The sequence below is a fragment of the Rhagoletis zephyria genome, unplaced genomic scaffold, assembly GCF_001687245.7.
Source record: "Rhagoletis zephyria isolate East Lansing unplaced genomic scaffold, Rhagoletis_zephyria_1.1 Rzeph_scaffold_15334, whole genome shotgun sequence".
Classification (NCBI taxonomy): Eukaryota; Metazoa; Arthropoda; class Insecta; order Diptera; family Tephritidae; genus Rhagoletis; species Rhagoletis zephyria.
The window spans coordinates 1-11,233 of record NW_016172401.1 but is presented as its reverse complement, the minus strand read 5'-3'; the positions used below and the strand labels follow the sequence as shown (position 1 = coordinate 11,233).

The 11,233-nt window shown below is 40.6% G+C and overlaps 2 protein-coding genes across 6 annotated transcripts; both read left to right on the top strand.

Annotated features, from left to right (window-relative positions):
* Positions 1-1,396: 1,396 nt before the first annotated feature.
* LOC108378971 (uncharacterized) lies at positions 1,397-6,436 on the top strand. Of its 2 annotated transcripts, none has more exons than XM_017635282.1 (2): positions 1,397-5,678; positions 5,710-5,840. In XM_017635282.1, exons 1-2 carry the CDS (start codon positions 1,564-1,566, stop codon positions 5,741-5,743), a joined length of 4,149 nt encoding a protein of 1,382 aa, XP_017490771.1. In that variant the 5' UTR covers positions 1,397-1,563; the 3' UTR covers positions 5,744-5,840. The 2 variants fall into 2 exon arrangements, with proteins under 2 accessions (XP_017490771.1, XP_017490770.1); XM_017635281.1 differs by having other exon boundaries at positions 1,708-1,789; positions 1,834-6,436.
* Positions 1,816-11,184, top strand: LOC108378973 (uncharacterized). 4 transcript variants are annotated; one of them, XM_017635285.1, is made up of 4 exons: positions 1,816-1,842; positions 9,259-9,268; positions 9,654-9,787; positions 9,874-11,184. In XM_017635285.1, the coding sequence occupies exons 3-4, from the start codon at positions 9,726-9,728 to the stop codon at positions 11,096-11,098; spliced, it is 1,287 nt and encodes a 428-aa protein (XP_017490774.1). In that variant the 5' UTR covers positions 1,816-1,842; positions 9,259-9,268; positions 9,654-9,725; the 3' UTR covers positions 11,099-11,184. The 4 variants fall into 4 exon arrangements, with proteins under 4 accessions (XP_017490774.1, XP_017490775.1, XP_017490773.1 ...); XM_017635286.1 differs by lacking the exon at positions 9,259-9,268 and adding an exon at positions 8,077-8,086 and having other exon boundaries at positions 1,824-1,842; XM_017635284.1 differs by lacking the exons at positions 1,816-1,842; positions 9,259-9,268 and having other exon boundaries at positions 9,347-9,773; positions 9,860-11,184.
* The last annotated feature ends 49 nt before the right edge of the window (positions 11,185-11,233 follow it).

The window sequence follows — 11,233 nt, the reverse complement described above, 5'->3', positions numbered from 1 at the left end:
CGCAACGCTTGGAGCAAGATTTGGTTGCACGTTCGCACCGATGATAAATTTGATGAAAATAAATTAAAAGAATTTAGTATTAGTATAACTAATAACAACAATGTTGTTTAGGCCTCCGCCTAAATAGATTAGAAAATGACACCCCTAATGTTTAACATTGCGTTAACATTGCCGCTGTTAACTTTCCCCTCGCTTGCTATTGGTTTCCGTTATTGGAATAGTACTACTTGACAACATCTTGGCAGGCTACCGCCATCATAATAAAAAACTGTTCACTTACTTCCTTTGCGAGCATCCAAGAGAGAAGACGTGATCCAGCCACCATACTACAGCGTATTCAAAGGTAATCTACAAAAGAAATTGTGTATAATTACATATATCCATAGCACATTTTTATATTAATAAATCTACCTATTTATATTAATCAAATACTAATACCACTTTGTGTTCTTTCTTTGTGGAAAAAAAATCGGCACAACTGGTTCCAATCGTTGTGGCGATTAACACTGGTCCTTCGTCGCCAAAAATAACAAAGTTGTACATTACACCAAGTTTGTTTGCCAGCCACTGAGGGTTTCAAGAGCCAGGAAGCAGCATTCATTTTTTCAAAGCAAGACTTATCCTGCGAGGAAAACTCCACTAAAAGACTCTTGGCATTTGCGCATACAGCCATAGATATACACCGCCGGCATCTGTATCTACATACAAGGAAAGAAACCAACTTCGTTTAAATTGTGAAAGGTACGTGGGTCAGTTTAACTGCACTTAATTTATTGTGATATGATTGTTTAGTGAAGAAAATATAAAATAAATGAAAACGCGAGAGGTTTTTTGAAAATATCAAGGTTTAAGTGCAGAAGTGCTTCTAGTGACACACACACGCATATATTAACATACATAAGTGGGCGCTACAGCCATTTTCATAAAGAACGGCAGTTTTTGTTTGTTGTTGTTGGCTTTCAATTTGCGCCATAACATTGCAAGAAGTTTCACTCGGTGATTAATTTAATCAGTTTAATTTTAATAATCATATTTTCTTTGTGACTTGCTCATTTTTGCCTTTAAATTCAATAAATACAAACAAAATCACATATACTGGGAGCCTAGTGTTAAAAATAATAATAAGAATAATTGCAGTGCACGTTATACATTGTTTAATCGCTATACATACGCACATATATACACACATCTAGTTAGCGAATATATATACATATCACTAGTTTGGTTGGCAAGCAATTTCGTGTTAACCAACAAACATACATACGTATTCTTCAAACGCATTTAGATTGCTAAATCTTGAATAAACATAGAAAGTACAGATACAATTTGAAGGAAAATTAGAGAATTTCTATTACTTTGTGGTTGAATTGGTGGTATTTTGGTGGTACATTCGGCTTATACATTGGGTATATACTTTTGGGGTTACCTTGACATAGGATTTTCTTCGTGTGCTACCTTTACGGTTGGAAAGTCGGCTTTTCTTGAGTCAGTCTCTCATAGAGATACTTCCAAAAGGTTCTTGTGAAGTTGTTATTTCGCAAATAAGTGAAAAAATTAAATAAAATGGAAACATACACCCGGTTAGCAGATTCGGTCATTGAATTTGATACAGAATTTCTGAGCACTCCCACAGGTGAGCACACCAAACATTCGCTGAAAATTCAGCAAAGCGAGCTTAGTGTACTGTGGGAGAAAGCCAAAGCACTCTTTGACGAAGTTCTGACTACCGAATCAACTAGTGCTAAAGATGTTAGCGCTATAAGAAAGAAAAATAAGATCTGCTATGCAGCTTTTGTCCGGTGTATGACAAAAATTAACGAATATTCCGAAAAGTTGGAAAAATCAGAAAAGGAAAGTGAAGAGATGTCACTCGCTTCGCATAGTTTGCATCTTCCACCTTGCGATATTGACGTTTTTAAAGGTGACTATCTGTCGTGGCCAACTTTTCGTGACATGTTCACGGCAATTTATATCTTGAACAAACGGCTTACACCCATACAGAAGCTTTATTATCTGAATCAAAAAACGCAGGGTGAAGCCAAAGAAATTGTCAAGAAATGCGACTTAACGAATGAAGGCTTTAACACAGCCTGGAAGAATCTTTGCGATAGATACGAAAATAAGAGGATCCTAGTTAACACTCAGTTGAAGATTCTCTTCAACTTGAATACAGTTGATAGCGAATGTGGAAGCTCAATAAAGAGATTACAAAGGGATATTAATAATTGTATATCATCCCTAGAGAGTCACCAGATTGACATTTCAAACTGGGACCCTATTATTACGTATCTGTGTTCTACTAAACTACCTGAGGAAACCCTTTCGCTGTGGGAACAATCGGTAGAAAATAAAACAGAAATATCCAAGTGGTCAGATATGGACCGATTCCTTTCAAGCAGGTTTCAAACGTTAGAATCGGTTTCAGGTTTAAGAGGAATCAAGACTTCGAAGTTTTCAAAAGTGCCAAGTCATAAGCATTCCTCTGAACCCTCTCACAAGAAACTTGGCGTTTTTCAAACTAGTGTCGCCAAATACATGTGCAAAATGTGCCAAAGCAACGAGCATAGAATTCATATGTGCCCAAAATTTCTGAAGATGTCTGTAGCTGATAGAATCTCCTTTGTAAAAACGAACAATAGCTGTTTTAACTGTCTGTCTTTCGGACATTCGGTGTCGAAATGCACGAGTTCTTACAACTGCGCCAATTGCCATTCTCGACACCATACGCTCCTACACAATCAGACAGCACCGCCTAAAACAGCTACCAGGGAAAATACTTCTAATCCTGCGGACAATTTACCATCGACTTCCAGACAGGCACAATTGAGGAATCAAGCTTCAAAGGGGAAAAGTAACCAAGTAAAAAAGGTGCAATCACATCACGCTAATACTAGCAAAGGTGTTTTACTCGGCACTGCTCGGGTTACTATTCATTATAATGGCACCAATTATGCTGCTAGAGCTCTAATTGATTCTGGCTCTGAGTGTTCCTTCATTACGGAGAGGCTCAGACGCAGAATCAACTTGCCCACAAAGAAAATGCATGCTCAAGTTTCGGGCATCAATAATACGGTTTCTGCACAGGTAAAAGAAGCGTGTTCTATACAGTTGCGGTCACCGATTGACCCATTCATTTCAATTGATGCTATTGTGTTAGTGCTACCAACTCTTACCGGGAATTTGCCAACTTGCGACATTAGCGCACTAACACAACAAGCTTTTCCTGATCTCATCCTGGCAGATAAAAGGTTTTATGTAAATGAGCAAGTCGATCTTGTCTTGGGAGGGGACATATATCCCCATATAATTTTGAGTGGCATTAAGAAGAATGTTCTTAGTACTCTTCTGGCACAAGAAACAGTGTTCGGTTGGATACTGACTGGTCGTGCTGATGCAGTCAACCCAACCAACAATAATAGAGTATCGTTCTTCAATGAAGTGGCCCTAGACAAACAGCTAAGCTCTTTTTGGGAACTTGAGGATCTTCCACGAGATAAAACTGCAACAGCTGAGGAAGCAAAGTGCGAGGAGCTTTACAAGCGTACAACACAGCGGAATCCAGATGGGAGGTACATCGTGTCGCTTCCTTTCAAGGCGGAGTTCCCGGCTGATATAAACTTAGGGCCATCACTCAAAATCGCGTTTTCTCAATTTTACAAGAACGAAACTCGACTTAGAAAAAATCCAGACTTACAGAGGGAATATAACAAAGTCATAATGGAATACGAGACAATGGGCCATATGTCTAAAGTTAATGCAATTCAGTCAGCAGATGCAGTCGACAGTTACTATTTACCACATCACGCTGTGGTAAAAGAAGAGAGTACTACGACAAAGGTTCGGGTGGTTTTCAATGCTTCGTCGTCTTCAGCCAATGGTGTCAGCCTGAACGATATTCTTCTTCCAGGGCCAGTGCTTCAGTCTGATTTACCAGTGTTGATTCTCCGCTGGAGACTTTTTAGATACGTCTTCAATAGCGATATTGAGAAGATGTATAGGCAAATTCTTGTAGACGCCAACCAAACGAAGTACCAACGAATAATTTTCCGTACGTGTCCAAACGAACCAATTAGTATTTACGAACTAAAGACGGTTACTTTCGGTATAAATTGTGCTCCTTATCTCGCGATAAGGACATTGCTCCCGCTAGCTGATGACTCAGAAAGCCTCTATCCTATAGCCTCGGACATTTTACGAAAAAGTATGTATGTCGACGACGTTCTTGCCGGAGGACATACTATTGACTCCGCGATAAAAGCCAGGGATGAGATTTCCGCAGTTTTAAAATCAGCTGGTTTTCCACTTAGAAAATGGACGTCGAATTGCAATAAAATATTGCAAGGCATACCAAAAGCACATCTGCTGAGTGAAAATTTCTTAGAGTTTGAGGACACAAGCAGTGTAAAAGCCCTAGGTATAAGGTGGAACGCGCATTCCGACCAATTTTATTTTATAGCCAAGCCAATAGAAGATAACGTCAATCCAACGAAGAGAGCGATATTATCAGCCATCGCTAAACTCTTTGACCCGTTAGGTTGGCTAGCTCCAATGATAATTGTCGCGAAAATACTTATGCAGAGCATATGGTTAGAGGGTACAGACTGGGACGAGACGGTGTCCCCAACAACACTAGATAGATGGCAGAATTTCACGAGAAACTATCAGGAAATCAATAATATAAGGATACCACGTTGGGTATCTTTCTCACCAACGGAAAAGGTAGAGATTCACGGATTCTGCGACGCATCCGAAAAAGCGTACGCTGCCGCAGTCTACTTACGCGTGGAAAAAGAGGATAAAGTACTTGTAAATCTGCTATTAGCAAAAACTAGAGTAGCGCCAGTCAAAACAATTTCCTTGCCTAGATTAGAACTTTGCGGGGCGGTATTACTGTCAGAAATAGTCGAATCAATCACCAAAAATCTTGAATTAGGCCACCTAAACATACATCTGTGGACTGATTCGACGATTGTTCTGGCGTGGATACGCAAGCCCCCCTGTTCGTGGTCAACCTTCGTTGCCCACCGAATTACAAAAATCTTAGACAAAGTAGGGAACTTGAACTGGCTTCACGTCGATTCAGCTACGAATCCCGCAGATTTAGCAAGCAGAGGCATACTGGCGAACGAATTGGTCAAAAATTCTTTGTGGTGGCAGGGACCTTCTTGGCTACAAGAAAATAGGGAAAAATGGCCAATCCAAGAGACAGACTTCACCACGAGCATTGAGGAAAAAAGGGTGCACGTTCATGCAACAACATCGACAGACAAAATCAATGACATTCTTGACCGGTTTTCTAGTTTACCGAGGGCTTTGAGGGTGATATCTTATATATTGCGTTTCTTTCAAAGAACCCATCCGAAGACAAAAGCTTCTTTTCAGTCGGAATCTTGCTCAATTTCATCTAATGAAATTAAATCAACGACTACTCGCCTGATTAAACTTGCTCAGAAGCAACATTACGGAGCAGAAATCGCGAAACTGAAAACTAAAGAATGCATTGAGTCTAAGAGTGAAATACTTCCTCTTAATCCATTTCTGGATAAAGATGATGTGCTGCGGACGGGGGGTCGTCTTGGCACATCTCTGGATCTAGCGTACAACGAACGGCATCCCGTTATACTCCCATACAATTGTAGATTATCCCGTCTGATTGTCCAATTCATCCATGAAACTTCTCTCCATGGTGAGAATCAACTAATGTTGCGTCTCATACGAACGCAGTATTGGATTCCGAAGGTGAAAACGATGATAAGGTCCACAATCCATAACTGCAAGATCTGCACTATCTATAAAAAACGCGCGCAAGGCCAACTTATGGGGATTCTTCCACAAGAGCGAACAACTTTTTCGCGACCATTTACCAATGCTGGGGTGGATTTTGCTGGACCATTCGACATTAAGAGTTATCGTGGACGAGGCTGCCGAATGTCAAAGGGTTATGTGTGTCTATTTGTCTGCTTTTCTACCAAGGCCATTCATTTAGAGGCCACAAGCGACCTAAGTACTCAATCGTTTTTAGCAGCATTTTCCAGATTCGTTTCCAGACGAGGGTGTCCAAAAAATGTGTACTCAGATAATGGGACAAATTTCGTAGGAGCATCACGGGCTTTAAAAGCGGAACTAAAGGCATTTCTATCCGACGCGCGGACGAATACGTTATGCCCATCAGGCATTGACTTGGCATTTCATACCTGCCGCAGCTCCGCACATGGGTGGTCTGTGGGAGGCAGGTGTGAAAAGCTTTAAAAGCCACTTTAAAAAGATCGCGTCTAATATGAAGTACACATTTGAGGAATTCAACACTCTACTATGCCGAGTTGAGTCGTGTCTCAACTCACGTCCGCTGAGCCCAGCTTCCAATGAACCATCTGACCTTGAGCCCTTAACTCCAGGTTATTTTTTGGTAGGCGGACACATCTTGGCTCCACGAGAACAAGATGTGAACGAAAACCCAGCCTCGATCGTCAATCGTTGAGAGAAACTCAAGGCCTTGCATCAAAACTTCTGCAGGAGGTGGAAAACGGAGTATCTTTCTGAACTACAAAAGCGGATTAAGTGGAAGCATCCGAAATCAAACATGAAAGTGGGAGATCTAGTAGTCATACGGGAAGATAATCTACCACCCAATGAATGGAGATTAGGTAGGGTGGTCAATTTGCGCCCAGGTTCTGACAACAGGGTACGCGTAGTAGATATCATAACAGAGAAGGGCAAAGTAACAAGACCGCTTGTCAAATTAGTGTTATTACCGCCACATTCCGCTGAGACAGAAGAAACGATATCTACTGTATAAACCTATACGAAGACCATTCCATTGCAAATAAACCAGAACTCTTCTAAGTACTACCAGCTCTCAAAGGACTCTATATTCTAAACCACTACTTTCGTAACTATTAAACAAGCACATTTCATGCCTTTTTTTTAACGTCTTCATAAGCAGAACTTGCAACAGGGAACATTTGAGGGGAAGTCTCTCGTCACTGTTTACCGTGTTTTATATGAAGCTTCTTATCTCGCACTCAAGGGTCATTCCATGTTAAGATGTACACGACTTAATGTTTAAAATTGCATAAGTATCCATTATTTGAGAGAGTAACATATAGCTTATTTATTTTACATAATTGTTGTACACCGGGCACAGTGGAATTACCCACTAGCCAAGAAATACAAGGTAGAATTGCGTTGTTAAAGGAAACCACAACAAAACTATTTACTCGAAATTTCATAAACAATTAGTAACTGCCAGAAAGTTAGCTGTTTCTTGCCCGCTTTAGTGTAAAAAATTTTGAGAGCTTTAGCGAACGTTTATCGAGCTAGGAGCAATAAATAAAGAATTAAAGTAACGCTTACCCCGTTTCTCCTCCGCCTCTGCGAACCCTCGCTGGCATGTTGGTTTGATCCGATGAACTGCTGCTTCGATAGGAGTGTTCGCGTCCCAATGGCGTATCATTCGTAGGGCATAAAAAAAAAAAAATAATAATAATAATTTCGATGACACTAATATTAAATGTTTGTTCCACTCGTGCGGCAAGTGACAAGGCCTTGTGTTAACAAACCAATCAAGACCAAACAAACGCACAAACGTGTTCCAATCACCAAGCACTCTATTTTATATCTATACATATGTATGTATGTGGCACATTTATATTAGGAGCGTTCCTTATCTCCCAGAAATAGTCAGAAAAAGTCCGAAGTAGTCAGATTTAGTCCAAAAAGCGTTCCTTAACTCGGAAATGACAGCAAAAATGAGAGAGCAACAGTCAGTGAGAGTGACTCTCATCAGTCCGAAGTAGTCAGATTTAGTCAGAAGAATTTTTTCTGGCAAAATCCTGAAAAGTGTGAAACACAACTGAATTTAAATTAACGGAAATTAAAGAATACGCAAAAAGTGAGAATAATCTAAAAAGTAAAAGAAATGAATTGAAATTGGAAGGAGGCCAAAAATAATTGATATAGTAAGTGTTTATTGTGCTTGTGCTTGTGTGAATGTGTTTTGTACATACATTTCTGTTCTTATTTGACGTTAGTTTGGTTGTTGCCATTCTTTGGACTAAAAATTTGTTTTTTTGCGTTCCTTTACTTTTCTTGTTATTCTCTTCTAGTGAGCGCATTTTGCTTACGCTCTGGCATTTTGACACTCTTCAGATTTTAGTCCAAAAAGATAAGGAATGAACCTATTAACTGTAGTAAATTTTTATAGATTTCTTGAACGCACATACACATGTACATATACACCGAATTATGTTTGTTGTCAGCTTAAGAAAACAGTGTAGCAAGCGTAAAACCCTTGCAGTTATTAAGTCTAAACAAACGCTACACGTAGTTTTCTTAGTATGGCCGCAAATACACAAGAACCACTCGCCACAATACACGTCCATCTTTCGTCTTTGCTTTTAAATTAAATTTATGCTTTTGATTGTTTTTTTTGTCACACTTTGTTGGTTTCCTTTATCTCACAGGCCACGGGTACTGCCTTTCCACAATTCACGTCCACCTTTCGTTCTCGCGTTTATATAAAATTTTTAGAGCGTCGCACGCCAAATTTCGCTGCCCTGATAAGCGGGCACATGCACTGTAAACTGCTTACTTGGTATTTATAATATATTTTTGTTCTATTTTTATGAGGTAGCATTATGTTGGTTCTAATCTTTAGGCACACACAACCAGATAAAATTTTTCACAAGTTTTTTTTCGTGCTACTTTCTCACCCACTAGTGTTAATATGCTCTCCAGAGGGTTTGCTTAGTGCGTCTGGGAATATAGAAATTAATTTCTTTCACTTTGGTCCTTTCTGCTGTACTCGTATTTTTACGTCCGCTTGCTTAACAATATTTCGGGGAACATAATATTTTACTGCGCTTCAATTTTTTTTGCCAACTTTTGCAATTGTCATACCTTTTGTGTCGAAATGATCAAGCGCAATTTCACTTATTTTGACTCTTTCCTCTGATCTTGTCTTGACAATTACACTAGTCCTGAAAAGAAAAGAACGGTTAATTATAATAGTGTGAAAAATGATATAAATAATAGATGTACTTACGCAAGCGAAACGTGGTTTATGAATGACAGGCGGCCATTCACGGAAATAGAAGATGACTATCGATAACAGGAAAATGAATTCGATACTTTTCAGAATATGCCTCGACTTTGTTATGCCAGGGCTACACGTTCAATTTTCCTTATGCTGGTTACCCACTTTGCGCATATATGTGTGAAAATTGTCCATGAAGTACTTGTACAGTTTAAAATAATTTGCCTTTATTTTCAAATAGATAGGGTGGGAGAATACATAAATAATACGTAATTATTTATAATACGTAAATAATTCACATTCTTGATATTCGCGAGCCATACCTTAATTTTATGAAACGAAGCAAGATGATCGTTCCAAAAGAGCTACAAATACGTCAGAATGGATTGTTTTTTATTTTAAATACTATTCTCAAAACCAAATGAGCGTTTTTAATTGGCAAGAAGTTTTTACAGCCTCCATGTCAGGTAATAAACCCACATACCTCTTGCAACCCTGTTGTACCAACCCATCAACCATAAAGGCACGTATGCACGGTCAAACCACCTATCAATCATTAAGGGGTCATAACACTGTGCACTTTTAGTCATTACGGAAAAAACCTTATATGCTCCATCTCGTTTCAATATTGCTCGCCATTCCAAAATCGATCATTTTTGTCGGTGCGCTACATACAAGATTATTTCAGAAGATGACTCGCTTCACTAATGTACGCAAACAAGCTGAGGCAAATAATTACCCGCTGACGTGCAGATTATGCAGCAAAAAGCGTCCCGNATGACTCGCTTCACTAATGTACGCAAACAAGCTGAGGCAAATAATTACCCGCTGACGTGCAGATTATGCAGCAACAAGCATCCCTTAAGAGTATGCCCAATATTTCGTGCCAAAAGACCAGAAGAACGCCTGCGTGACGTTCTGATCCATCGCTATTGCACGAATTGTTTATCGGGGATACATCGTGCAGCACACTGCACTAACCCAGGGAGATGTCGACGCTGTAACGAAGAACACCACACCATGCTCCATATTGACAACGTGAGCGATGGAGCAAGACGTCAGCGACGATCAAGGAGGCCAATAAATGACAATGACAGTGCTGATGCGCTTTCACTAGATGCGTCTGAGGTCGGAGCGGAATCGAATGCTTTCCGCCCAGACCTGGAGGAGGAAGAAATGCCAGTCGCTGGAGCGGAAACTAATGCTTTCCGCCCAGATCTAGAGGAGGGGGATATGCCAGAAACTGGAGCGGAAACTAGCGCTTTCCGCCCAGAAGAATCAACCGGAATGGAGTCAAACGCACTCCATCTGGACTCGGCTAGTGAAGTGGAGCTGGAACCCCAGCGCTACGGGCAGCTCTTGAGATATGAGCAAAGAGAGCTAAGCGGAAAGGAAATGAAAACTTTCCAACCGCGAAACGAATGGCATCGTCTTCAAACTCGACGACTGAACAAACGACCGCGTCATCGGCGACAGCAGGGAAGAGTGGAGTCACAAGCATTCCACCTTCCGCCTAGAACCGGTTTCCGGTCCGGTATGGTCCAGGACCTCCGAGCCCCGGTACATCCGATTCAAGCCCTCACATCTATCGCGCCGACAGCTGTGGTCAAGATAGAAGCAGCGGGCCGCCTACATTTGGTTCGAGCCGTAATTGATGCGTGCGCTTCAACGTCCATAATCGCCGAAGATTTGGCGAGGGAATTAAATCTTGGGGTAACTGCAATAAATTCCCAGAGGGGCTATTTCATTAAGTTGAGAGGAAAGCATGGACACTCAGCCACCGTTACGACGCACGCAATTTGCATTAAAAATTATCGGAAGCGGACACCAATTACTAGTTTGGACGCTACCGTAGTCGCCGCTTATTCGAACCTGAAGCTCACGGACCCGCGCTTCCACATCACAGCACCAGTCCGCTTAGTATTAGGCGCCGAAGTCTTCCCCAAAATCCTACTCGGCGGGTACTCTCGGCCCGCTATTAGCACAGAACACCATCTTTGGATGGGTCCTGTCGGGCGCTTGTTGAACTTTTTTTTTTGCTTCTCATACTTTTACCAAAAATGAATTAAATACACACTGAATTGTTTTACTTATTTTATTGAATAAATGTGCAGTTGAATTTGAAACCCACGTCCTTTATTTTTAAACTCTCTTTCCTTATAGAATTTAGGTCCATAGATGAAGAACTGAATTGGAGAA

Coding starts and splice junctions, on each gene's coding strand:
- LOC108378973 (XM_017635284.1), top strand. CDS start 9,642: ATGCTCCATCTCGTTTCAATATTGCTCGCCATTCCAAAATCGATCATT. Junction 9,774..9,859: donor AAGCTGAGGCAAATAATTAC/CCGCTGACGTGC, acceptor GCAAATAATTAC/CCGCTGACGTGCAGATTATG.